The sequence below is a fragment of the Aquila chrysaetos genome, chromosome 21, assembly GCF_900496995.4.
Source record: "Aquila chrysaetos chrysaetos chromosome 21, bAquChr1.4, whole genome shotgun sequence".
Taxonomy (NCBI): domain Eukaryota; kingdom Metazoa; phylum Chordata; class Aves; order Accipitriformes; family Accipitridae; genus Aquila; species Aquila chrysaetos.
In genome coordinates, this window is record NC_044024.1 from 24,555,288 (window position 1) to 24,582,242 (window position 26,955).

Sequence of the window (26,955 nt, forward strand, 5' to 3'; positions counted from 1 at the left end):
GGCAGAGCTGACCCAAGAGCCTGGAGGGCCCTGGCAAGGGTCACCCAGTGCCCCCCAGGACACATGCAAACAGGACCAACATTGCTGCAAGGCAAGTCCTTGGGACAGGGACCGGACCAGCACAGGGCTCACCCCAACTTGGCCCACATGCTTGGAAAGGGAAAGCTAATGGGTAGTTCATCGCCAGGACACAAGAACGGCCCCATGGTGAGATGGGGCTGGTTGGGTCGCCTTGGGGATGGTGGTACCCCAGCCCAGCCCTGTAGGGTGCCACCATGCCCCAGGCTACCCAACTACTCCTTGCCTTGACTTGTGCCTAGGACAGCCCTTGCATGGTGGGTTTATAGGGGCAGCTGGGCCATCAGCAAATAAGCTTTTGCCTCGCTGGGGACAGTCCCTCCGTGGGGTCAGACATGCTTACCAGAGAAGAGTGGAAAATTCCTCTCACCATGCGGACACTCCCTGAAGCCCAAGCACATCAGCTGTTGTCTCGCAGGACTTGGCATGCCCCAGAGTGTTTATCAACACCATTTCGCAAGGGCCATGGCACATGGCTTGGCAGGGGCATGCAAGCCGCTTGGGCAACCAGCTCTGCTGAAAGCTGGTGCTCTTGGAAAACAGTCCTGCAGCCTGCCCAGGGCAGCGAGTCATGGCTGGGAGTCCAGTGCAAGGCCATCATCATCTAAGTGGCCATCAGCACCTGATGGCCGTCAGCATTTTCTTCTTTCTGATCTCTTGAATTCAAGGTACTGAGCTCTGGTCTTTGCTGTTGGCCCTATCTCAGCCCTGCAGACCCCTCCTCCACACTCCTCACAGGGCTGGCTAACACACAGGGCTGGTCTCTCTTGCTAGGTACCCATCATCCAGCTACCTGTCAAAAGATTGAGAGTTTAGCACCGATCTCACCAGTTTCTTCCAGCCTCCTTGCCTGCCCATCCCTAGCTGTGTTATTAGGCTGTTAAACTCTGCTCACTGGGATGCTCCATCTCATGCGACTCTCCCAGTGGATGTACACAAACACGGGCTAGTGCCAGTCTCCAAGGCACTGTTCAACTCAGGTCCACAGAGCAGATCCCAGCTCCAGGATCCATCCCTGAGTCATATCTGCATCCAGAGCCCCCTGTAAACGTCCAAACACCTCTCCCTGGCTTTGGTTTCACCTGGTAGGGTTGTAAATTACCTGAATACACTGGCCCCCCCTTGCCAAAGGTGTGCTGCTCCTTCCCCCTAGGGGAAATGGCTTGGGAGGGAGTAATCCCACTCCCTCTGAGGGATTTGGAGGTATCAGCAGGAGCAACAGCATGAATATGATGATGGCACACCTGGCTGAGGGCTGCTGTGCAGGGGCATGGACCAGACGGTTGCATGCTGCTTGAGAGATGACACAGGCCAGCAGGGCCAGCCTGGCCCCCGTTAACTTCAGATGTGCAGAACTGGCACAAACAGTCCCCTCGGGCAGGGAAGGAAGCGGGCACATCCTGGACGATGCTGGCTGGGCAGGACAAGGGACACGGAGCTGCAAGCAGGCCAGCCCTGGAAACCAGAGTTAGCCCTGCCATTGCCCTGGCTGGTGCTGGAGATGGCCCACCCTAGCCCATGGTGTTCTACATGGTCATGATCATGGTGGTCACCAGGAGGGTGTTGAGAAGGCACAGTGTCAGGAATGGTGTTCTGCACTGCTGGAGACACCCTGGAGCCCAGGAAATTTCTTAGCTGTTCCTGAAATCTCAAGATGCACCCCTAGGCTCTGCTCAAGTGGGAAAGGGGTAGCACGTTCATGGGATGGGTGTCAACCCCCCTGGGCTAAAGAAGCAAACATGCACCCCCCTGCTGCAGCCCCTCAAAGGGGCCAGCAGCTCCCTTTGGCACCACGGGATTGCAGGGCAGCCACCTCCCTTGGCAGCCAAAGCCCCTCGTAGCAGAGCTGGGGGCACAGGGACCGAGGAGGGGGTTCCTGGAGTGGGGACCATCTGGAGAAGGCCAGCAGGCTCCTGAAGTTAGCATCGTACAGACCCCTCCCCAAACCTTCCAGCAGCTGGGGCTAGTGCCCCAGCGCAGCCGGAGCTGCAGCAGAGAGCAGGCTTCGTGCAAGCCAGCCAAGATGTTCGTCGGAGCAGAGGCATGCATAAACATTTTGTTTAATCAAGGACTCTGGGCGAACACAGTGTACTCTGGCTCCGTGCAGCGGGAACAGCTGCGGCCCTGCGGGGCAGGGGCCGGGGACGCCAAACAGCGGTGGCGGAGCGACCTCCTGTGGCACTGCCCCGGCCCTGGGGTGCTCAGCACCGTTGCTGCGATGGCAGTAGGCACAAGGAGCCCGAAAACACGTGCCTTCCCCATCCCACAGCTCTGCTCCGGAGGGAAGTTGCTCCCTGGCTGCCAGTGGCTCCAGCTGCATCCAGAAGGACAATCATGCTGGCAGCCATGCTGTGCAAGACTTAGTTTGGTCCAGCCCTTCTGCAGTCCTGCTGGGACAGAGGTTGGGCTGGGAAAGCTTTGGCTGCAAAACCCACGGCTGCTCTGCCAGTGGGTTTGCGGGGGGTGGCCCCATAGCAGCATTTTACCCAGACCTCTGCAGCGCCAGCTGAGTCCCAGGGGAGCACCTCTGCAAAGAGGACTCCCACAACAGGCGGGGGAATGCCAGTCGCCCACACCGTGCCCCATAGCAACAGCCTGCCCCATAACCGGGCAGACCTGCACCCATCCTGAGCCTCGACCAAATTGTGAGGAGGAGGCGCCAGCCATGCCTGGCAGCTGGGACCCCACTGCTCGGGCCTGGCGGGTCATCACGGGGTTTTCCTGCAGGAATCACATCATTGACACATATCTGGAGGACCTGCTGGGGCCCATTGGAGGGGCGAGCTGGATAACCTGACAGCCTGGTAGCTAGCAAGACCTTGCTGCAGGAGAAGACAAGGACTTGGGGAGCAAAGGGGAGGATGCCTCTTTCTGAGAGCTGTTAGCAGCAGTTAAATAAACAATGCAGTGAATAAATCAAATATCACCTTGTCTCAATTGTGGCTTGCTCCAGTTTTTATTTCCAAGAAGAAAAGCAGCCCATCGCGTGCTGCCATGCCTGGCTGCCGCTCGGCTCCTCCTGGGCGCAGCTCCCTGTGAGGGCTGCAGGGAGTCAAGCTAGCCAGCAGATGCAGGCCCCCGCTTCTGCGGCAGTGCCTGGGGGGAGACGAAGCTGAAACCCAGCCCCTGCTCCATCAGATCCTTCAGACGGGGTCTCAGGGGTCAAAAAGCCACTCTCTGTATCTCTAACTGGAATTGGAAATGGTGTCCCTGTGCCCACAACCCCAGCACCCCCAGAGCCCAATGCCAGCCAAGCCCGAGGCTTCCCTCCTCGCACTGACAGCAGGGCCATGGCTAACCGGGGGCAGCACCGTGCCCACCGGGACCTGACAGCGGTTCAGTGACAGCCAGGCCTGCTGAAAGCTCCCAACATCGCCTTAAAGCACAGGGTGTTGATGGCAAAACTTCTCCACCTCGTGGGGACTGCAGAGCAAGCACCGGCACCCGCTTACGACCGCAGCTTTAGCAAAGGGGCACAGGTTCCCAGACCGTCTCAGGGAGAAAATGAGATGTCCCCGAGGGCTGCCCCATGCTGGAGCTCAGGTTTATCTGTGCTCCTGCACAGATTAAGTCCAAGCACACAGATAAAGTCCAAGCCAGGTGGCCGTTCCTGTGAGGAGAAAGCACTCCAGCCACTGCCTCTGCAGAGCAGCACCCTGCACCCATTGCATGGCCTCAGAAACAGCCCCCCACCAAATGTGTCACTGGTGGGGTCCTTCCAGACACTCCCGGGATCGCCGTGTTCCCAGACAGGCAACATGGGATTCCCTCCAGGTCCTCCTGCCCCTCTAGGAATGGGATGCTCAGGCCCCATGCAAGGCCAGTCACACAGGGAAGAGGGTCAGCAGCGGGACACAGGTGGCCATGGAGCCATCATGCCCCCCCGGCTCACCCCAGAAGCAATAACCGAGTCCTCGAGAACTTTCCTGTTGATAGCAGAGCACCCAAAGCCAGACCTCTGCAGTGAGCACCAGCCCTGCTCCCCGGCCACCCCAGGGCACAGTGCAGGATGAAATGCCTCTGCCCCCACATGCCAGGGAGCTGCAGTGGCCCCGATGCCTCCTCAGGAGGCTCCTCTGCAGCCTGAGGCAGCCAGGACAGAGGGACAAGCCAGGCTGCGGAGCTCACCCAGCCTGGCCCCCATACCCGCCGTCCCCACCGGCCAGGCAATACAACTGCTTCAGGCAGGGACTGTTCTCCTCCTGTGCCCAGCTGGGCTCCCCAGGTCTGATTGAAGAGACTGAGCCAGCATTTCATCTACCAATATTGGCCATTTTGCAGGATAGCGCTGTCCCAGATCTAGTGATACCCTCCCCCGCATGGCAGAGATGATGGCATGAAAGAGCATGAATAAAACAGCCGATTGCAAAGCAAACACCTGCCTTTTCCTTAATTCTAAAGCCACAGCCAGCGCTTCAGGGAGCAGCCCAAGGGACGGAGCCGGTACAGAAAACCCACCTGGAAGGGAGCTGGCATTTCTCTAGCAAGGCTGGACTGACATTGGCAACCTTGCACCAGTAAGCAACAAACCCTGACCACAGGACATGCTCCAGGCTGGGACATGGGATCCCAGGCACTTCATGGCAAAGCCCTTGCTGCAGCCACATTGCCCACTGCGGCCTTGACCCACCCACCAGCGCTCCCAGCACTGGGTTTGACGAGCTGTACGTCCCATCTGGGTGATGCTTGGCCCTGCTCACTGGGGCAGCAGAGACATATTTTTAAATACCTACAAATATTTATATGTGTAGGCAAACACACCCAATTTGCAAAGAGATTTCTAACTTTCAGGTGAAAGTTTGTTGCCTGATATACTTCTTCAAGTATGCATGCTCTCCACTGCCACAACTGGGAGTCCCAGTCTCCTCCAGCAGCTGCTCAACAGAGGGATTTGAGCTCAGGCACAAGAAACAGGTCTGGACTGACCTTTCCACGGGCTTCATCCCCAGTAACCCCTCTGGGGACATGGTGGTTCCTGCTCCACATGCACAAGTTGCTAAATGTGGGGAAGCTTGGCTGGGAAGCCACCGGCAAGGGTGCAGAGCACCCGAAATGCAGGGAGGCTATCTCCAAACACTGCCAGCAACTCCATCCCCACGAGAGGCTGCAATGCAAGTGGAGAAAACAACTCAGCTTCTCTCTGCACCTACTCAGCTCAGTGTCAAAAGTACTAATCAAACATGTTTGCTTGCAAAGCACCTGAATAAACTTCACGAAGTCTTCTCCATGCTCCCCGGAGAGGGCAGGCAGCTGCCTCTCTCCTCTGCCCCACATCTCCTGCCCTCAATACTGGCCCTGGCCAGGTGGATCTGCCCAGGGAGGCTCCAGGCGACATTTCTGCCGGCAGGGCTTCTAAACAGGCTTTTTCAGTTGTTTTCCCCAAATGTGGCCACAGCTCCAGGAAGGGTATTTCACTGCTCTGAAGGTGCGTGGTGCGCCTATCCTACATTTCAGGAGGGTGTTACAAATCCAACCTGGCAAGCAGGAACAGTCTCCCGGCACCATCCCAACACTTGCCTGCTTCCTCAGGAGACTCATTCCTCACCCTGGGCACGGGAGGGTCTTTCCCAAAGACTCCCAAAAGGAGCAGGGTGCCTTCACTCCCATTTCCCAAGGGAAGTCAGGGTCATTTGAAGGAAGCAGGTGCTCCCATCACACAGAGCAATAAATGCCACACGTGCACCTGTCAGTCTCTGCTGCTTCACTTTAGACCTTGTTTTGCAAGAAGAAGGAAAACCTAACCCCTTCCTTGGAGCCCTCCGTCCCACCCAGCGCAGCCCCAGACACCCCAGCCCAGGCAGAGGAGGATGTGTAGCTGCAGCAGGAGCAGCTGGACAGATCCTGCTTTCACTGGGGGCTGCAGAAACTGGTGAAGGGCTCAGGGGCCTGCGGGTGCCCCTCTATGCATCCAAGGAGCCTCTGAGTGCCATTCTGTGCAGCCCAGGGCTCTCCGGGTGCCTTTCGGTGTGCACCTGGGACCTCGAGTGCCTTCCTGTGCAATGCAGGGTCTGTGATTGCTGCTTGAGAGCAAGGCAAGGCAATGCCAGAGACCTTTCTCTCCAAACCCTAGGTGTTACAACACGGGTACTCAGCAGCCACATTAACACTGGCCTGGCCCCTGGCAAGCTCGCAAGAAGACAGCTCATGGAAATGCAGAACACAGCATCCCTCAGTGGTGGCTCTGGTTAAGAGCAGGCTCAGAGCCTTTAAACTTGGGGTCTTTTTCTGGGATCAGCTAGGAATTAAGCATCTGAGTTGTTGTGTTTAAATCTGAACCTTTAAATGTCCCTTCCCTCTTCCGCTGCCCCAGCACTATTCTATACAAAATCCAGTTTTCTTCTGAAGCTTTATTTTAAGGGTAAGTTTTAAATTACTCATTTTGCAAAGGAAAGAATTGTGCTGTCAGGCTCTTTTTCTCCTTTTAATTTCCTGAAAGGTGTTTCTTCTGCATTGGGGAAAAGATCCAGAACAGCTTTCGTGAGCTCACTGAAGGCAACCAGAACATGGTATCGTCGGTCAGCATACGCCTCTTTGCTTCCCACCAGCCTTGAGCTCTGCTGCTGAGCCTGTTCCGTAGTTTCCTGGGCAATTAGTGGTTACAACACACATACATACAGCAAGCAGAACCGCGCCAACTTTCCATACATCCCTGCTAATCTCTTGTGTTTTTTTAAGCCTTTGGTAATAATGAAATGACTGGGGATAATGACAGGCATAAATTCCAGGAGCGCAAGACCCTGAATCATGTTTTTCTTCTGACCAGCTGGTGTGCCTTAGGATAAAGCGGTGAGACGGGTTTGGGTGTGTGAGCTTCATTGCGTATTTCCAAACTCCTTGCTCTTGGCTGCTTGTTTTTTAATCAGATGGGAATTAACTGGCTTCTTAGTGTCGGTATGGGGTGCTGTTTGCTTATTTGGTTGGTTCTGGTAATTGAAAAGCAGTCTTAAGCATTTTGAGCTTAGGCTTCCAGATCTTAGTGCTTTATTTCTAGAGCACCTTCTATCCCATTTTTTCCATTCTTCATGGAAATGAAGCTCCACTGAGCTACCATGAACTATGGTAGCTGTTCTTTTGGCTTGGCTCCCAGAAAGCTCACCAGCTTGACCTAATGAGAAACAGCACAAGCTGCTATCTGGGGCAGTGCTGGTATACAGCGTGATTAGCAGGGATGCGGGGAGCTCATGCCAAGTACGTGGCAGCTGATCTGGTATGAATTTCAAAGCTCTGTTCTTGAAAGTTGAAAGACAAAGATTAAGGGAGACACTTTCCATGGCAAACAAGACACCAAAGCTGGGCTGCTTAGGGAAGATCTCTGCTAAAGCTCCTGAGCAGCAAAGGAAACAGAGACCCAGGACAGAAGTGGTTTTGCTCATGCCCCTCTCTGCCAACATTTGGGCAGGACCTGAGGGGGAAAAAATGGCAAATCCACCAAGAGATTGAGGAAAAAAATGACAAAAGCAGTGCTGGGATTAGGATTACATTTAGGAGGTACATTCTCTCCGTGCCTCCTCTCAGAAGATGCGTTTTACCGTTCTAGCTCTGGAAGAAACCTGCGGGACAGCTGATTTACCCAGGCCACTCCTAAGCTCTAGGGAAGCCTTGTCATCCCTAGTTCCAGATCTGGCAAACCGAAGATGCGATGGCCAACGCTGCCAGAAGATTTCACAAGCCAGGTTTTAAGAAGTCCCGACTTACAGTTTCTTATAAGCAGGTGACTTTGGGGCTCTGTCCAGCCACAATTGCATGGAGATACAGGTGCAAGGAAAGGTTAGGGCACGCAAACAGAACTTTCCAGCCTGCATCTGCTGTAATCTGAGTGTGCCCAAGTGCTTAGATGTTGTGGGGGGAAAGGCAAAGGCTACATAAGGATCCAGATAAGGCCACAGGTGTTCCAGCAATGTCAGGGAAATGGAAAAAGCAGCTTTGAACCCACCTTTGTGCTGTCAGCCATACACAGGCTGGCCTGCCTGAGGAAGCACCAAGTGCAGCAGTCAGGGCAGACCTGCCAAGGAAAAAGGAGGAACTGGGTGGTTAAAATCAGCAGGGGACAAATGGTTCCCTTGCCCTTGAGGGAGTATAGGACTCCCCCACCTTTTACATCTGGAGGGGCCTTTCCCAGCTCCTTGCAGGTACCCAGTGACTAAACCCACTAGTGGATGGAGACGCTTTCTGTGCTTTCCTAGGGCAAAGGAAACTAACTCCAAGAAGGGAAAGCAGCTTTCCCTTTCCTTCTCTCCTCTCCTCCATTTGCATTAGGCAGGGAAAAAAGGTGTGATAAGAGTTTGTAAAAAAAGAATTATTATCAAGATGACTTTCCTTTTATGTTCAAGTGCAGGTTTTTACAGGACAGAGGTCAACCCAATATCCTCCCAGGGTGCGTACACTGCAGGTTATTTTTATAAATGCAGACTTGTTGACTTTGCAGTCATAAAAGATTTTCACAAGAAACGTATCCCCTCATCTCCCTTGCTTTTCACTGATAATTTAATTGCCAACTATGTGGAAGGAAAGAGATCTAGTAAGGCCTGCTCAGATGCTGCTTAAATACTTGCTTTAAAAGACATGATTTTTTTCCCCAGCATTACTGATTCTTTTAACTTTCATCTTGAGGGTTGAGGATTATTCAGTGCTCTTCCAGTTCCTGTAATTGAGCGACGGAAAAATCCCAGTGCTTGTTTGAAAATAAGTATGTTAACAGTTGTCTTTTATGCGGGGAAAAGCTTGAGAATGAAGCTCAGTATTCAAAAGGCAAAGGAACGGTATAATTAGATGGCAACTTTACGCTGATCAGCGTTAAGGTCATGTGGGTTGGTAACACCCTACAGAGTGCTCGCGTTCAGAGCTAGGCCTCGAGGACAGGCTTTTGGACACGACGGGCAAGCTCTGGAGAAAACAGAATCATCTCCTCCTCACCCCCAGCAGGGGACACTCCCGCAAGCAACCCGGAGGCGTTGTGGCTGTGCTCAGGGATGTTGCAGTTCAGCCCCAGCCCCTCAGGCTCCTCCTGCACCTTGCCCAAGGCAGCTTCTCGGTGAAGGCTTTTCCACAGAGACGGATCACGCTGCCCCAGACACACGTTAGCAGCGCTGCCTGCCCTCACCAGCCCGTTCGTAATCTCTAGCCAACCAGCGGCTGAGCCCCTGCGTTTACCCCGGACCTGCTGCCTTCGCCCCCAGAGCGGGAAGAGGCGACTCTCCACGGGCCACACCACCGCAGCCGCCGTTCGCAGCACCGGCGGGCGGCGAGTCGGCCTTGCTGCCGCGTAGCGAGGCCGAAGGCAGGCCTCGGCCGCTCCCGAGAAACAAGCCGGCGGAGCGCGGGAAGGCGGTTGCTACGGCAACGCGGGCGGCACGGCGCGGCGCTCTGGCGTCACTTCCGCGGCAGCGGCGCTCCGCCCCCCCGGAGGGGGTGTGTCTTGGGGCGGGGCAGCGGGCGGCCATGGCGCTGTCGCGCGCGGAGCGGTGCCTGGCGCTGCTGCTGCGGCTGCTGTCGCGCGTCTGCCTGGCGCTGCTGGGCCTCGTGGCCCCCTCGCCGCCGCGCGCCCGCCCCGCGCCGCCGCGCGCCGTCCCGCCGCCGCGCCGCCCGCTCCTGCTGCTGCCCGCCCGGCAGCTGGCGGCGCGACTCCGCGCGCGGCAGGTGACCGGGGCCGGGACCGGGGCCGGGACCGGGGCCGGGGGGGGCACACGGGCAGGGGCCGCTGCGCCCGCGGAAGGTCTCCGCGGTGGCGGAGGGCGTGCCGGCGTGGGGGTACCGGCGGTGCCCGGCGTCGCTCCTCCGCCCCGTCTCACCGCGGTTTCCGCTTTATTCGGTGTTTCAGGTGACGTGCGTCGAGGTGGTTGAGGCCTACGTGGAGAGGATCAAGGAGGTCAATCCCCTCATCAACGCCGTCGTTAAGGACCGGTAAGCCGGGGAGGAGAGGGGGCGGTTGGCTCGCCGCCGCCACGGCCTTCCTGCCGGGCCAGCGGGCTGCAGCACGGCGGGGCCGGGCGCTCCCGCCGGCGCTGCTGGCCCTGGTTTGGCCAGGCGCAGAAGCGAGCGGTTCCTGTGAGGGCCATGAAGAAGAGCTGGGGAAGTCTCATCTTCCATCAGCAGCTCCCACCACATGCTTAGCATCTCCCACCCTGCAGAGATGCCTGCTCCTTGCCAGTCCCTCGGGGCTGGAGAGCAGCGCCAGAGCATCCACGCTGGTTGCTTCTTTGCAGGTTTGAGGAGGCCCTGCAGGAAGCCCGGCAGGTAGATAAGCTGCTTTCGGAGGGCCCTGGTGATGACTACCTGGAGGAGAAGTTCCCCTTGTTAGGGGTTCCCATCACCATCAAGGAGGCCTTTTCTCTGCACGGTGGGTTTGCCCTTCCTTCTCTCCAGCTTCACTGGTTGTGACTCACTCCTTCTCGGCCATGTGCTCCCCAGGGTGGTGGGTGGCTGTGGCAGGGCACTTAGAGGGAAGCAGGTTCCCTTTCCCTGGTCTGCACCCCCACTCTGCCTGGGCTCGTGTGTCTGCGTTCACTTTTAGCACCCAGACACTGCAGGGGTTGTGGAGCAGCCCTCGCTGGGGACCTGCTTCTCACAGACATGGTCCCTGTGACCTGCCTTGCAGCCTGCTGCCCCCAGGGTGATCTCGGGGGAGCTGGCCCTGACACCTCCCTCCATCTGTCAACCCTGGCACTGCAGGGATGCCCAACACGTCTGGCTTGGTCAACCGCCGCAACGTGATTGCTACCTCGGATGCCACGGTGGTGTCCCGGCTGAAGCAGGCCGGTGCCATCCCGCTGGGCGTGACCAACTGCAGCGAGCTGTGCATGTGGTACGAGTCCAGCAACAGGGTCTATGGCCGGACCAACAATCCCTATGACCTGCAGAGGATCGTGGGTGGCAGCTCAGGTGAGCCCCAGCAGCTCGGCACAGTCCTGCATGAGCAGCAGATTAAAACGCAGCAAGGAAAGAGTTCCCAAGGCCTCTGCACGCTGCTTTAACTTGTCGCTGGGCTCCTGCAGAGCTCACAGGCCTCTTTCCTGGGCAGTGCAGTAGGCCATTTGGAGGTCCAACTGCTTTGCACCTCCTGGATGTTACACCCAGTATCGTTGTGGCTCACTCGGTCTCACTCTACCTGCAAACAGCAGTGCTGGTGTGGCATTTCGGCAGGCACTTCGGCCCACATTTCCCAGCTGGCCCCCAGACATCGCTAAAGCCCGAGCGGCTCCCACCCCATCTGTGCGCAAAGGGAAACGGCCACCATGAGGTGCTCCTGCTTTGCTGGGTGTTTTGCACGATAAGCCTGTGGGTTTTTTGCTGTATTTTCTCCCATGCAGGTGGGGAGGGCGGTGTCCTGGCAGCTGCCTGCTCAGTCATAGGTGTGGGCTCTGACATCGGTGGTAGCATCCGCATGCCTGCCTTCTTCAACGGAGTCTTCGGCCATAAGCCCACGACAGGTAAAGCGGGCATGGGGGTCTCCTCTCCTCCCCAGCAGAGATGCCAGGAGGTGGAATGCGGGCTGTGGGAGGAACCTGTTAGGGACACTCCTCTGCTTGTCTCTAGTGAGATTGCTGTAAGGGGGCAGGCAGCTTCTTGCCATGGGACAAGCCCACTGCATGAGTACAACCTGGCTTTGGCAGTGGGAAGCCATTTGGTGGCAGAACGCCAAGCCCGTGGGAGGTGTTTCACCCCTAGTATTGTATCCTCAGCATGGGATGTTTTCCCAGGGTCAGGATCTGGGGTGTTCCCTTGGCAGCTGGTGACCCAGCTGGCTGTTTTTGTCCTTTCCCCACCCCGTGCACCTTGCCGTCAGCTTGCAAGCACTGCTGATGTGTGCAATCTCTGGGCAACAACTTCCACCGGCATGGCTTGCCCTGGCTGGAAGCGATGCTGGCAGGGTGGTACCCAACGTCTCCCGTTGTGCCCGCAGGGGTGGTGCCCAACGATGGCCAGTTCCCAAATGCTAGAGGGGTGCGGACCAGCTTCTTGTGCACGGGGCCCATGTGCCGCTATGCGGAGGACCTGGAGCTTATGCTGAGGGTCATGGCCGGTCCCGGAGTCAGCAGGTGAGCTGCTCCTACTGCTTCAAGCTGCTGAATTGGTCTCGGCCACTTTGGCCAGTGCAGTGGGTCAGTCCTGTCTGGTGTACAATAGAGGTCTGCACTACCCAGATTGCTTGTTACTGGTTTCCTTCCTCTGCCCCTGGCTTCAGCAGGACCCTTGCAGCCACGGCTGTCCTTCCCACCACCCACGTGCTCTGGGGAACAGGCAGCCATGGTCAGCCAGGTCCTCCTCACAGGAAGACTTCGCCAGTGAGCTGCTCCAGCCAGCGCCGCCCAGCACGGCCCTTCCCTCTTGGGGCTGGCCTTTCTTTTGGGTTTTACGTGTTCTTTTTCCTGTTGCTGAATAATGAGTTTTCCATCCCACACCATGGCCCCCCCCATTTGGTCTCTTCATAGGTCCCTGCAACCAAGCGGCCTTTTATGTGCACCTACCAGTAAGGAGCGGAGCGGGGATGGGGTGGACCGGGCAGGTCCTGCTTCTTGCCGCAGCCTGCATGCGGTTGCTTCTTCCATTACCACTTTGGTTTCTCCATGGCTCTTGTGGTGCAATCCCAATCTTGGCTGTGGCCAGGGTCTGTAATTACAAGGTGCATCTTGAGAGATGAGGATTTTCCTAACAGCAACAAACATGCAGAACTAGGTGGGACTGATGGGGCGGGTGAGCAGCTGGATGGATTGTGAGCAGCAGGTGTCTGTGTGTCTTCAGGGACTCTCCTTCCCACCCTAATGGGTAGAGCAGGGTGTCCTGAGGATGCATTAACAAGTGTGTGAAGCAGCTCTGGCAGCTGGGGAGGAGCCAGGGATGGATTTGCAAGCAAAGCAGTGTTCCTTTCCCAGGCTGAAGCTGAATGAAAAAGTGTCGCTGGAGAAAATAAAATTTCACTGCATGGATCATGACGGCGGGTCAGTTTTTGTGTCGCCTGTGGACAAGGAGATCTTGCAGGCCCAGAAGAAGGTAGGAAGGAACGGAGGTTGGCTCTCACTGGGGTGAGCCTGGTGATGAAACATGGGGAGACGAGTCCCAGGAGTCCCTTGGAGGCGCAGTGAGCTGCTCTGTGCGCAGCTCCTTCAGGGACTGGCGGGATGGAGGGCTGCAGGCTGCAGCACTGCAGAAGCAGCCTCCAGTAGAAGAAAAGCAGAAAGATCTTCTTCTTCTGTGTTAAAGAAGAAACAAGGGGAAAATCTTGTGAACAGCTGCAGATCCCCTTGCCAGTAGCACCCGTGTGTTGAAGTGCACTGGGGTGTCCAAAGTTTTTGGACCAATTTCCATTGCAATAGCTGTATTTCGCTTTCTTAACATCTCTTTTCTACGTTATGGAGACCTTCTGGGGCCACATAGCACAGAAAAGGGATGGCTGTGTGTTTGTAGTCTTCCCAGTGCTGCTGCCTGGCATTTAGTCATGCAAAGGAACTCTTTTGTTTTTCAGCAAAATCTTCTGTGCTGCTCTTGGTGGTCTTCTGGAGCATCACTGGGGGTGGTGTGGAGGGCTGTATGGGGAGCTCCAAGGTTGTTATAGGATGGAGGAGGTCCCGCTGCTCAGGGCGGAGGGGAGCGGGCAGGAGCTGCAGGATCCCCTGCGTGGCAGCAAAGAGAAGCTGCTCCTGGGCTCTCTCCTGTCCCTAGTTTCCATGGACTGACCACAGCGCGTCACATCCTTGCAGAAACAAACCCTGCCCTCTCTTCCCCTTAGGTGGTGGAGCACCTCGAAAGTGAGCTGGGTGTCCAAGTTCGGCGTGTGGCAATCCACAAGATGAAGTATTCTTTCCAGATCTGGTCAGCCATGATGTCATCCAAGGACAGCGATGGGCAGGTGGGTCAGACTGAGCTAGCAAAGGCACAAATTCAGTGGCAGCAGGGAAGAATCGGCTGTTTGGGGCCAGCCATGGAGACCTGTAGACTTCCCAGACCTGGTCGGGGGCTTTCTCTGCTCCGTTTGTCCCCCCAGTCTTCCTTCCATCTCTTTCCAAAGCTACACAACTCCTTCTCCCTTGCTTTCCTGTGAGGTGATGATATGGCTCCCAGCAGAGGAGTGACATGGTTTAGCGGGGGAGAGGCCATTTTAGCATGTTGACATTTTCTGTGCGAGTTGGTAAGTCAGGCAAGCAGGTAGCGTCCTGCCTTGCTCTTACCTCTGTGCTGTGTTTCGCCTGACATGGTAGGTTGGGATTAATACCCATTAGGATGCCAGGACTGAGGTAGTAGATTAGCAGCTTTTCAGCAGTGGGTCTGCATGTGTTATTTTTTCCTTGGAATTGTAGCCACTGTGCCATGCTCTGTGCGTGCATGGAAGTATTTTGTAGCAAAAATAAACTTTTGAGAGTATTACACCTCATGCATTCTGCCATGCAGGCAGTGGTGAAAAATAAACCAACACCATCTTGCTAAGGAGGGCACACCTGACCCCCTCTGCATCCTTTTTCCTGATCCCACAGCCATATAACAGCAGTAAATGCCTCCAGGAGTCATTATCCAGAGCATCATCCCTTGTATCATGTCAGAGGAGGGGTACTAAAAGGTGCTGCTTTGGGGGGGTCTCCGTCTGCAGAGCGAGGTCCCCTTCTTGCTGTCTCTGGCAGGGAGAGATGCTCCTGCTGCTGCTCTGGATTAGTGCTAGAGCTGTGTAACGCTCCTGAGGGGCATCTCTTGTCTGAAGATGGCAACAGCTTGTGTCGGGATAATTGGACAGCTGGAGATTTCGCTGTCAATTTGTCAGCCTGGTCTTCCCCATCGTGTGCTAGCTGACGGTGCTGATGGAGGGAGTGTGTGTGTGTGTGTGTGTGTGTTACAGGAGGCACAGCTATTCACAGACCTGCTCGGGGATCATGGCAAGCCGGTGTGGCCGCTGTGGGAGCTGATGAAGTGGCTCGTGGGGATGTCTTCCCACACTCTCCCAGCTATCGGTAAAGCCGGGAGGAGCCCCGGGATGTGTGGAGGCGGTGGTGGGGCGGGCAAGTTGTTTGATGAAAATAGTGCCCTTCCAGTGCCCCACAAAGGGACTCCAGAGTTTGCACTGAGCAGCTTCAGACTGTTGTTTTTGTAACGACACTCAGTGTCTTCAAGTGAAACACCTGCTCGAGGGGGAGTTGGCTGAATCTTTGATAAATGGGTTCGGATATCCTGGGAGAAGGAGAATTGAGGACAACAGAGCTGCAGGCAGGGTTTGTTCCTGCTGTGAGCCCTGCCAGAACTGCTGGGGCTTGGAGCCAGTCAGGGGTCTGCACCGATCTCGTTTCTTAGCAGCAGATACCAGAGAACCCTAATTAGTGCTGTCATGCTGCTGTCTAATGAGTGCTGAGGTTGCTCTGCCAGCTCTGCTCAATCCCAGTGGCTGGAAAATCTTGGAGCAGCGGACAGGCTGAAAGCCTTTTCCTTGGCAAAGCTGGGGAGACACTGCCTGCAGAGCTGTGTCCGGGGCAATCTGCTCCAGGAGCCAGCAGGGAGGCGAACTTGCGGGGGGCCCCACTGGGAGCTGGGGGTTGCCGCCTGTGGCCAGGCAATGCACTTTCTAGCCTGATTAGCCCATGGTCCTTGTGCTCTCTCTCTCTTCCTGTTTGTGTCCTTGCCCTGCAGCCCTGGGGCTGACGGAGAAGCTGATGAAACTCAATCCTGGTGGCAATGCTAAGCTGGTGAGCATGGGGAAGAGCCTGCAGGAGGAGATGGAGGCCCTGCTGGGGCCCGACGGGGTGCTCCTCTACCCCTCCCACCCCACCATAGCTCCCAGGCACCACTCCCCCATATGTATGCCCTTCAACTTTGCCTACACAGGTGAGCTGCTCTGACTGCTCTGCTGGGGTGCAGGCAGGAATCGTGGGCATGCCTTCACACGCTGCAGCAGTGCAGGCTGCTAGCCAGGGTATTTTACCCAGAGTATTTCCATCACTGACAGTGGGCTTTGCAGTGCAGAGGGGTGTCTTGCTGCTCCAGAACATGGGGTGAGGATTTTGGGCATGCTTTGAAACTGTGGCAGCAGTACCTGCTGTCTGCAGCAAGGCAGATTTGATCTTGGGGCAGGGGGGGTGTGATACCCTGCCCCAGAGGGATGCTCTGACGCTGTTAGCTGACGCTGTTACAGCTGGTGCTGTGGCTTAGCAGGCACCCAAGAGCTGCTGCATCTCTTGGGGTACAGTTTGGGGCTCTCTATGTGGCTTTCCTGCGGCTTGAGCTCCTTGATGCCAGCACGGTGTTGCAATGCTGTCTGGCTTTGGAGTAATGGAGGGATGGTGCCTGGGGCAGGAACATCCCAAAGCAGATCTCAGCATGCCACAGCAAGTGCCACATAAGTGTGTCCACTCGTGGGTGCAGTTTGCATATGTGATGTGGACGCTGGGAACCTCTAGCCAGCGATGTCCCCGTGTCATCATGTCTCTGCACCACTCCAGCAAGGACCAGCTCCCAGGAGCCTGCAGCAGCAGCTGCCTACCTGGGGTGGGAGAGCCAGGGAGTGATTTATCCTGGTTGCTGTGCTTGCTCTGATGCAACCTTCTCTCTTCCAGCTATCTTCAACGTCCTGGGCTTGCCGGTGACGCAGTGCCCTCTGGGCCTGAGCAGCGAGGGCCTGCCACTGGGCATCCAGCTGGTGGCAGCTTCCTACAACGACCACCTGACACTGGCGGTAGCCCGGTATCTGGAGAAGGCCTTTGGAGGGTGGGTTTCACCTGGGAAAGCTTAGCCTGGGCCGTTGGCACTGCGGGGAAGCAGGAACAGAGATGGTGGCTGCCCAGTGAGGCAGCAGCAGGCGCTGATGCCTGATCCTGTCGGAGCACTACCTGCTCCCTCCGCACCCCACCTTGCACTCTCCTGGGAGCAGCTGGCACTGCCTCCAGCGCCCAGGGAAGCCGGACTGTTGCTGCTGGAGTGGTCTCCTCCCTGCAGCACCCTCTGCCAGGGGAGAGACCTGCCCTCCCCATGGCCCCTCGGGAGCCCCGGTGTTGCAGGCTGGCGGCAGGCTGCCCGCATCCTGCCTGCAGTGGGCACCTATCTTCTGGGCCTGGAGATGGCTGTCTCTGTAAGGCTTGCTGCTTTGAAGATGCTGAGTGAAGGCTGGGGAGAGGAGGTGCTGCCAGCCTGCTTGGGGACAACTGCCCAGCACCACCTTCGGGGCCTCCTGGGTGCATCCATCCTCCTTGGCCTTACCCTGCCCATGGGGCTGGGACTACACCGGTGCACTGCAGGCTTTCTGGCCCCTGCAGCCTCCCTGAGCTGCCACAGGGTTTCCCCCACCCTCTGGCTGAAAAGAGAGAGGGGCTGAGGGTGCTGGAGGCAGCCATATGCTCATCACACCGGTGGTGCTTTGTGGGGTGAATGGTGCTGGGCTCTGCCTGGTGTGGAGCTGGCAGGCAAGGGAGAAGGAGCTTTTGCTTTTGTGAGCTTTGGACAGCACTGGAAGAGTTCTTTAAATGTTCTTCTCTGTGTGCTGAGACAGCTGAAGCATCTCCTCCCAGTGTCTTGCCCTTCTGTCCCGGGGGATCACCCAGCCTGACTGGCGTCCCTTGCCACCCACCCTCCTGTGCTGCCCAGCCTCTGCCCCCATGAGTGGATGCAGGCAGAAATGGTGGGCAGCTGGCTGTTCCTGGTGTGGGCAACAAGCCTGAAATGTTCTCAGTGAGGGTGCTATTAAAGAGTCTGTCCAGTTTGCTGCTGGCTGTGTGTCCTTGTTCCTGACGGCTGTTGCCCTGCCAGCTGTGGGGCTGCTGTCCCCCTGGATCCCGGCCCTGTCTCCACCTGTGCCATGGGATGGGCCGAGGCTGCTGAATGCTGCCGGCTGTGGGCGCAGTAGAAGGACAGCAGTGAAGGTGTTGATGTCCACTTGAAGGGTGGCACTTGGCCGCTGCTGGGCTCTTGCTTTAAAATGCATGGAATGGTGGTGTCTGCTCAGCTCCTGGCAGAGCTGAAGGGTGCCGGTGAGCTCCGGTGGTGCCATGGTCAATGGCTCTGTTTGTCTTGTAGTGCTTGCGCAGTGTTAATGCTCTTGGAAAGTGTAAACCCTGCTGCTTTTTCTCCCCAATGGGCTTCTGAAGGCTTGGGGCTCATAGGGCGATGCTGAGCCATGCGTGTTCCTTGGGGTCTTTAGGGCAGAGCAGGGCGTGGGGTCCCAGGTCTACGTGCCCACCCTGTGGTGCTGATGTTGGCAAGGATTAAACCTCCTCCCGGTGTTGGCTTTGCGGGGACATCCTGGCTTATGTCTGTCCTGCCATGTGTCAGCCCTGGTGCTGGCCCTATCCCTGGGCTGTTTTCTTCTGTCCCTGAGCCACTAATGGTCCCTGCAAGGCAGGACGTGGGTGCTGGGTGCAGCCAGGGTGCTGGGGGGAGGCTGCATCTTGCCACTCGCTCGCAGAGGGCACTGCTGAGCCGGCTGAGGGCTGCGGGCCCGGGGAACGTGCAGCCAGATGAGACATCGTCAACAAGGAAGGAAGAAAGAAAAAAATCAACAAAAAAAAAAAACCAACCCGGGGAAAAGGGTATGAACCACCGAAGCCAAACCACGTGTCGTGAGGCGTCTCCCACGGCCGCCCAGCGCGGTGGCACCGGGGACACAGGCCTGTCCCCCAGCTGGAGGGAGCCTGGGAGCTGGGGAGACCCTGATGATGCTTCCAGTGAATGCTCTCTGAGCCTAACGTGGGATTGCTGAGCTGAAGGCGATTGTGTTTAAACAGCGTGGTGGGCACAGACTGCAGCCCCGTGTTTGCTCTAGCAGGTTCCTGTTACAGCAGGGGCCAGATGAGCAGCTACGTGGCCCAAGGTAGGGGGGACCGCTGGCGCTTTCGGGCGGCGGGGCGGTGGGGGATGCAGGTGAAGGAGGGGATGAGCGGTGGGGAGAGGGTTTCACCTCCGCAGTCTCATCTGGCAGGGTAGCCGGTAAACCGTATTTTTGCAGAAACTGCAACATGGGGAGGAGTGCTGGGTTTTTCCCTCTCACCAAGGCGGTCGGGGACCGGGTGTGCTGGGGCTGGCAGGGACCATCCTGCAGCCCCTCTCGCTGCTGCAAAAGCGCTGGCCCCCTGCGTGGCGTGCTGCCTCCTCCTGGGGCAGGAGCAGCCCTGTCCCTGTCCACACAGGCAGTCAGGTCCTGGGGTCTCCCCAGGGAGCCAACTTGCTGCTCTGCACCTCTGTGAGTCCTAGGAACAGGCCTGGGGGCCCCTTCTCCCTCCGGGGAGAAACGCCTGCTGCCTTTGCCGGGGGCCTGCTGCAAAGCGTGGAGGGCTTGTGCTAGCACCGGGGTGGGGGGAAGCTGTAAACCCACTGCCCGTATTTGGCTTTAACATTTTGGAGGTCTCGCCTCAGGGCTTGCAGCTGCCCATCCCTGCTTGCTGGCTGCTCCTCCTTGTTTCCAGCTCTGAACACTTGCAAGGAACAGAAAACATGGTGAAAGTATTTTATATGCACCTGCCAAGGTGGTTGTGCTTATAATGTTAATGCAGAGTCAGTACAAAATGGAAAGAGCAAGAGGCAATGTGTGGGAGTAAGCCAGCCCTACGGATGTCCAGACTGGCCAGGGAGATGCTCCCAACCGTCTGCCTCTGGAGGTGGCCCCGGGCTCCCCGCCTTCAGCAGGGGACATGTCCCCAGCACTGGGAGGCTGGCATTGGTGGCCTCAAAGCCTTTTGCATGTCTCTCCCCGGAGAGCAAGGTTCCCTCCATAGCTGGCAACAGCAGGGAAAAAATTCCTGTGTAACCGAGTGGTGGGGCAAGCCCAAGGTAAGGAGCTACTGGCCAGGTTTCAGAGGGAGGGAGGAGGAAGTGGGTGGTGACAAGCCGCAGCGCTGCGCCAGCGTCCCCCCAGGACTGCGCAGGGCTGTGGCGCAGGTGCCCAGCGGGACCGGCCGCTGCTGTGGCTGACGTGGACGGAGGTCTCTACTCGGGGCAGAGCACCCCACGGTGGTGCCTCGGGGTGCCCCGTTTCGCCTGGCCGGGTGCTAGCGTGCATGGTACCCTCCCCGTCCCGTGGAGGCTGCGGGAGGACTGGGGGTGTTGGGGCGGCAGTGGTACCACCGGTTGTGCCAGTGTGAGTCATGCCCAGCGCAGGGCTGAGTCACCGCCAGAGCGGTGTGAGCATGAGGCCGAGAGCTTTCTCAGACCCACGTCCGGGTGACGCTGGCAGCGTGACTTCTCGCTGCCTTTAGGGAGGGACTGACCAAACGCCACCGGGGACCAGCTAGAGGTGGGTGCAGCACAAGGTCCCTGTGGCCCTGGCACCGTGGCGCTTGCCACCGCAGCCCCAAGGGCACCTGCTGCTTCACCCCATCCTGGGGATGGCAGGGGGTCCCCCACCACTCTGTAGCGGGCACCTCCGTGCCACAGCTGGGCATGCAACCTCAGCGTACAAGGGACGCCTGCGGCAGGTGTCACTGGCCACAGCTTTGGGAAAGAAAAATATTTTCTCTAATCCCAGGTTCCAGCTGCCCGTCGTGTTTGCAAGTGGCAGAACAGCTCCAGCACGCCCGTCCTCTCGCCACTGCACCCAGCATGGCAGCGTAGAGCTGGGGGCAGATGGACGGGGTGCAACGGGATGAGCCCTGCCCTGACCCTGCTTCTGTCACTGGCCAGCTGCACCCTGCTCCGGGGTAAGTCCAGCTCCGGAGCTGCTGCCGCAGGCTGGGGGGTGGCCCTGGCTGCAGCAGGGGGAGAAGCACAGGGACAACTCTCAGACCTACAGAAGGTACCTGCAGGAAGGAGGGAACCAAGTGGTCTTCAAGGTGTGACGGGAAAGAAAACCCCAGGGTCACCAGCAACCACGTCAGGGTGTCGGTGCCTTTCACGGGACCTCAGATAGGATGCTCCAGGGTTTGTGAGAGGTTCACGGGATGTGGATGCTGAGCGCTGCACTGGCAGCCAGCCCTTGCCTGTGCCTGGCAGGGAGTTGGTGTTTGCCTACACAGGACTGAAACTGGGGGTTGTAGAGTGGTGGGGAGACCCCACAACACCTTTGCAAAGCAGGGACACCCGTGCAGTGTGGCCAAGCAGTGACCAACCAAGAAGCGGGCCCCTGCAGAGCAGATCGATGCTGCCTGACGCCCCTCTGCTTCCCCCCTCCCCAGGCATGCCATTGCCTCCGCGAGACGTGAGGCTGGAGGCACAAAACTTCCACGTCCGCCTGCAGTGGGAGCCGGACCCTGGCTCACCCAGCGGTGCCTCGTACCAGGTGGAGTGGAGGAGACGGTAGGTGGGGCGGCGGGGAGAAGGGGTGGAGGTGGCTCGTCCCCCCTGCACCCTGGCAGAGGGCTGTCGGGGACTCCTGGTAGCCAGAGGATTATTATCTGGCAGTAAATATCATAGAGTAACAGAATAGCAGAGCTGGTGGGGAACTCCAGAGACCAGCTCATCCAACCCCTGCTCAGGCAGGGTCAGCTCAGGACTGTGTCCCTCTGGGCTTTGACCACCTTCAGGGATGGAGCCTGCACAACCTGCCTGGGCAACCTGTTCCCTTTGCTGGTCACCCTTCCAGTAGAAAACAAAAGGGGTTGCTTTCAGGTTTGGGGTTTTTTTTTCCTTTATGCTTAAGTGGAATTTCCTGTATTTCAACCTGTGCCTGCTGCCTCTTGTCCTTTCATAGGGCACCACTGAGAAGAAGTCTCCATCTTCTTTACTCCATCATGCTGATAAGACTCCCCATCCTAAGACACCTTCTTTTGAGGCTAAGCAGTCCCTGCTTGCTCAGCTTCCCTCACACCACAGATGCCTCAACCCCTTGGCCATCTTTTTGGCCCTTCAGTGGGCTCTTTCCGGCGTGGACATGATTTTTCTTGTAGCGGAGAGCACAGGTCGGGACGCAGCACTCCAGGTGCCATCCCACCAGTGCCAATGAGAGGGGACTTGACTTGCTGGCAGCGTTCTTCCTAATGCAGCCCAGAATGCTATTGGCCAGTATCTGTGCCCTCCCGTGCTTTCCACTCGGACAGGATGGTGATGGCTAGGCAGCTTTCCTTTTTAGCTAGGAAGGTGCCAAAAAGGAGAAATCCCTGCATTTTCTCCATGGGCAGAACCTCTCGCTGGACCAAGGTGGATACCTGCTGGGGGAACAGCACCGGCTCCTCCTGGGCATGTGAGCTGTATTTTGACAAGATCCACGATATCTACTGGGCAAGGGTGAGAGCGGTGGCTGGAGGCAAGCTGTCTGAGTGGGCCTATTCCAGCGAACTGCAGCTGTACAGAGACAGTAAGGACCAGGGAGCTCCTTCAGCTGGGCTCCTGCTCTTCCTGGGGGGCCAATGGGAAGAGGGGTCCTTGGAGAGGTCTGCCGGGATACGGTGGGAAATCATATGAGGATACTGGTGGGAGAAGTGCCAAGAGCCCCGACCGGAGGAAAGGAATGGGAGCAGAGCTGCTGGAGAAGGGCTGGGTCAAGAGCAAGGGGACAGAGGAGGAGACACAGTGAGGTGAGGACCACGGGTGGGAGGCCCCAGGCCACCGAGGCGCTGTGAGAATTCGGGTCTCTGGAGAACGCGGAGAGATGGTGTAGGAAACAGGATACCCTTCCAGGCTTGCCTTTTAAAAGCATCCCCTGTTTGTCCCTGCCATGGGCCTGGGAGATGCTGGGTGAGGGTATTTTTGTTCCAGCAAGGTAAAGCTGGCACGGGCTGGTGAAGGCAGGAGTAGTCCCTGCAGCACTGCCTTTGCCCTGGCTGCCGTGTTGGCGAGGTGTGGGTATGTGCCTCTTCTCAGTCAGACTGGCTGTCCTGTCCAAAAAGCCTAGCTGTCTTTTGGAGGAAGGAAAAACTCCAGGACCTTCGCCTAACCCATATCATGGGGGTTGTTGCTTTGAACTGAATGTGCCAGCAGCTAAAATGGGATGTATTTCAGCTTTTTGGGGTTCCCTTTTTCATTCCCTCTGCATCCAGCTGGCATGGAAATAGATGTGCTTAGCTAAAACAGCAATTGCCACACTCCACAGAGAGTCTCTAGACCATCATCTGATGGCTCAGAGATGAAGTGCTCAGCAGCAGGGAGCCAGAGGTGCTAGCAGGTCTGTCCTGGCCTGTGCTGGCGTGACCGGAGGAGGCAGAAGTGGCGCTGGCTGTCACAAAGACGTGGTGGCTGCCAATTCTAGAGCTGGTTTCACAGCACAAAGTGCCATCAGGCTACACCTAAGAAACTTTCTGTGCGCTGGGAGTGGGATGTCCAACAGAAAAACATCATTTCTAGAGAAATGAGATGCCTGCCTTCTGTTTTGAAGGGCTTAATTTTCTTTTTTTTTTTTTTTTTTTTTTTCCCCTCCCTACAGCAATTGTGGGCCCCCCCAAGTTGTCTTGGCTGCTCCAGGGTCACATCCTCAACGTAAATATCATCATGCCACTCACTCCCTACCGAAGCACAAACGGCTCTTACAAGCCAGTCGACCAAGTGCTGCTGAAGCTGTGGTACTGGCTGAATCTGTACGAAGGCGATGTGCTTGTCCAGCAAGTACGTGGCGGGGCAGGCAAGGCTCAGAGTGCACGGGACTTGCAAAAGCTTTCCTGGTGCAGCAAACATGCCCGTGTCCGGTTGCATTGGTGTGGTAGTGCCTGTTGCCATAGAGTTGCCCTAGCCCTGCCCACACCCAGCAGTGCAAGCAGGCGTGAGATGTTCTGCACTCCCAGTTCGGGGCTCACAGCCTGGGGGTGGCAGGAGATCCCTTTCCTCTTCTAGATTGCATGAATAAGAAAAACCTGTAACGACTTCTGTTCAGATGGATTCATGCAGTAGGCATTTAACAAGGTCCTCTGGGACCTGAACACCTTCTGGGGTGAAGAAACAAGTGCTGGAGTTGCTGGGGAGCAGGGAGGGAAGGTCTGCGCCCCACACCGTGGGGTGTCGAGGCTGCACTGGGGAGAGGAGCAGTGCACAGACCCCACCTCCAGCCGCCTTGGCCACACGTTCCCTCTGCTTCCAGGTGCCCTGCAAACGGAGCAGGGAGGAAGCCCCATGTACTTTCAGATACCTGAAGCCCAGCACGCAGTACTGTGTCCGGACGGCAGCCGCGGGCATGGCTGGGGAGCAGAGCCAGGAGGCCGAGCAGTGCATGGTGACTCCGGCAGGCCCCACAGGTGGGAGCTCTCTCGCTGGCTCAGCCACTGTGGTTGCATCTCAGGTCCTGCTTGCAGCATGGACACATGTGGAGGTGTGGGTCACTCACACCCCCCCAGCCATTCTGGTCAGGGTTGGTGGCCCAGTAACACCCTGTGAGGTGCTTTCCTGGGGAGATGCTCTCTCGCTATCCACCTTGAGCTTGCCCCGCATCTTCCCCGTGAACATCCCAGCCTGCTGCAGGGGCTTTGGGGAAGCGCTGGCATAGGGTGGGCTGGGGGGGGATGCTGGCTGGGGTCCTTCCACCCCTCAGCCTGTTGTGACTTCCTGGCAGGCTTTCCCTGGGTCCTCCTGGCCGTGCTGAGTGGCATCTTCCTGCTGCTGAGCATGGCCGGGCTCTGCTTCGTCCAGCTGCACGTCTTCCCCAGTCCCTCGGAGACGCTCCTCCCGAAAACACTTGTGAGTGCACAATCTTCCTCCAGCCTCCACCCTGTGTGCACCGCACTCGAGCTGGGGTCCTATGCATTTGCACGGGGCTCAGCACCTCCTTCCCTCCACCTCTTGCACCACTAAACCTGCCTCTGTGCCCAGGTGCCTCCCCTGCTGTCTGACTCACTGTACCCCCAGGCCTTGCTTTGTGGGAGAAGATACTGGTGAGATGCATTAACCAGCCATGGGTCACACTGCGGGAGGGCGTCTCGGGCAGCACGTAGCCTGTGAGCATGGCCCTCGGTGCTAGAAGCCTCCTGCTTTAGGCAGTTGGCTTTTGCTTGGCTGCATGTCCATCTACAACAGCTTGAAGGGCAGAAAGAGGGGAAGAGAAACAAACAGTGGGGCTGCTGTCCTGGGACAGTCTGGCCTGAGTGAGATGCAGCCCCTCACTGTTCTGCCCTTGGGATAAAGGCGGCCCCGAGGCTCGGAGAGGCTCCCAGGGCTACAGCCCTGCTGAGCTGATCCAAAACTTGCTCTGGATCAGCAGGACTGAGCCCTGTGAAACAGTCACCAGGACAGCCTTTCTCCCCAAGTCCCAGTTTCCCCCGTGATGGGGGTGGCAGCAGCCTGGGATGAGCAGCCCTTTGAGCATTCTGGGGACAAAACCAACTTGCTAAGCTAAAGAAGTCCCCTCTGCCAGTGTGGAGAGAAGGTGGCAGGCTGCTCCACTTGCCCTGGCCCACCTCAGGGCCAGCGTCCTTTGCTTTCCTGTTCTTCTTGGCTTCTGCGTGGGGATTGCTTGGGTCTCTGAGCAGGTGAGAGCTTCTGACAGCTGGGGCGTAGCTTGAAAAGCAGCAGCATGAAAGCTTCTGTGACCATACCCCAGCACCACAGCCCCTGTGCCATAATGAGCAGAGCCCTGCCTGTGTTTCTCCCAGGTGTGAGCACAGCAGAGGGGCTGTCCGGGACCATTCTCTGCCCTAGGCTCTGTGGTTCATCACCCCCAGGCTGGTGGGGGTTTCAGCAAGCTGAGGCTGACTGCTTTGCTCCTTGTTTCTCAACAGGCTCTCCTGAACAGGGACCCGAGTGTGACCATCAGGGAGCCCACCCTTGAGCTCAAGGAGGACTCGCTTACCCTGCTCCTGCCAACTGTGCTACCCTCCTGCGGGTCACCTGCAGGTGAGCAGACAACACCCACAGTCCAGCTGCTTGTCGGAGAAAGCCTTTCCCAGGACATGAGTGGCTACTGTGCCAACGGTTTTGGGCCAGACTGCCACGAGGGAAGGGACCCGTCCTGCACCCACAGCCAGCTGGGGCATGCCTTGGGCTCCCAGGTCTCATTGCGGCTGGAGGAGGATCGGGAAGTGTGTGATGGGGATGATGTGCTGGAGCAGCCGGTGCTGGTGGGACTGACCAGAGACAGCTACACAGGTGACAGGGACTACCGGACATCGGAGATGTGGCTCCCCCTGCATCTCCAGCTTCATTCTAAATGCCAGTGCCCAGCCCTGGGAGCGGGCAGTTGGCTACCTCTGCCCACACCGGGCAGGAGCTTCAGCCAGGAGGACTTGCGGGAGAGCCTTGGCATGGCAAGGCACCGGGTACCGCTCAGCTCCGTGAAGCTGCCGGCCAGTGAGGAGGAGGATGGAGGGCACCTCGTCCACGCTGTCCAGCCCCTGCCTGGTCTTGGGACTGAGCCACAGCCAGGTGACAGTACCGTGCAGCAGGGTGACTCGGAGCAGGCAGCACCGGGTGTCCCCAGCCCTTGCCAGCTGCCCCAATTGCCCCCTGACGTCCGACGGGCAGCTGCCTTCTCTGGCTATGAGCTGCGTCCCCCAGCTGACAGTGAGCCATAGCAGGCAGGCGGGGGCACACCGGGAGCTCCTGGCACCCAAATCACAGCACCAAGCAGAGCTCGAGGTGCTGCCCGGAGCTGCCCCGGCCATGATGGCTGCCTGCTCAGACCTGCCTGTGCCTTGCTGGGGACAGGACAGGGGCAGGCTCCCGTGCAGGCAGGCACAGGCATGCTCCAGGTACAGCTGCCACAGATGGGTGGTGAGATCAGTATCTTCAGAGCTTCCCTCTGGTTTTGGTGCTCTTGAATCAAAGCATAAGGAATACATACCAAAGTTGAAGCCCCAAAACTTTTATCTATTTATCCATCTATATGTGTGTATATGTGTGCATGTAAAGTATATATACTAATGCAAATTTATGTTTATACTCAAATATATATATAAACCTCTTGAATGAAAGAGGAGAGGTTTTTTTTTTTTCTTTACTTGTCTGGAAATACTGATTGTGCACTGGAGCTGTTTTTTAAATAACACTAATTTATTACGGAAAACTGGGTTCTGTGCTTATTCTTTCTGTGTTGCAGAACCAGCGCTGCCCTGCCTGAGCAGCATCTGG

At 57.3% G+C, this 26,955-nt stretch overlaps 2 protein-coding genes across 4 annotated transcripts; both read left to right on the forward strand.

Annotated features, from left to right (window-relative positions):
- Positions 1-9,516: 9,516 nt before the first annotated feature.
- FAAH2 (fatty acid amide hydrolase 2) lies at positions 9,517-17,744 on the forward strand. The gene is made up of 11 exons (XM_029996721.1): positions 9,517-9,714; positions 9,896-9,978; positions 10,281-10,414; positions 10,747-10,956; positions 11,385-11,504; positions 11,978-12,113; positions 12,948-13,065; positions 13,802-13,921; positions 14,900-15,011; positions 15,682-15,876; positions 16,605-17,744. Exons 1-11 carry the CDS (start codon positions 9,517-9,519, stop codon positions 16,778-16,780), a joined length of 1,602 nt encoding a protein of 533 aa, XP_029852581.1. The 3' UTR covers positions 16,781-17,744.
- Positions 17,745-17,963: 219 nt separating this feature from the next.
- Positions 17,964-26,886, forward strand: LOC115333591. 3 transcript variants are annotated; one of them, XM_041119212.1, is made up of 9 exons: positions 17,964-18,850; positions 20,134-20,269; positions 20,501-20,672; positions 21,147-21,267; positions 22,044-22,264; positions 23,330-23,508; positions 23,978-24,131; positions 24,446-24,570; positions 25,605-26,886. In XM_041119212.1, exons 3-9 carry the CDS (start codon positions 20,618-20,620, stop codon positions 26,397-26,399), a joined length of 1,650 nt encoding a protein of 549 aa, XP_040975146.1. In that variant the 5' UTR covers positions 17,964-18,850; positions 20,134-20,269; positions 20,501-20,617; the 3' UTR covers positions 26,400-26,886. The 3 variants fall into 3 exon arrangements, with proteins under 3 accessions (XP_040975146.1, XP_040975145.1, XP_029852578.2); XM_041119211.1 differs by lacking the exon at positions 20,134-20,269; XM_029996718.2 differs by lacking the exons at positions 17,964-18,850; positions 20,134-20,269; positions 20,501-20,672 and having other exon boundaries at positions 20,892-21,267; positions 22,089-22,264.
- Positions 26,887-26,955: the final 69 nt, after the last annotated feature.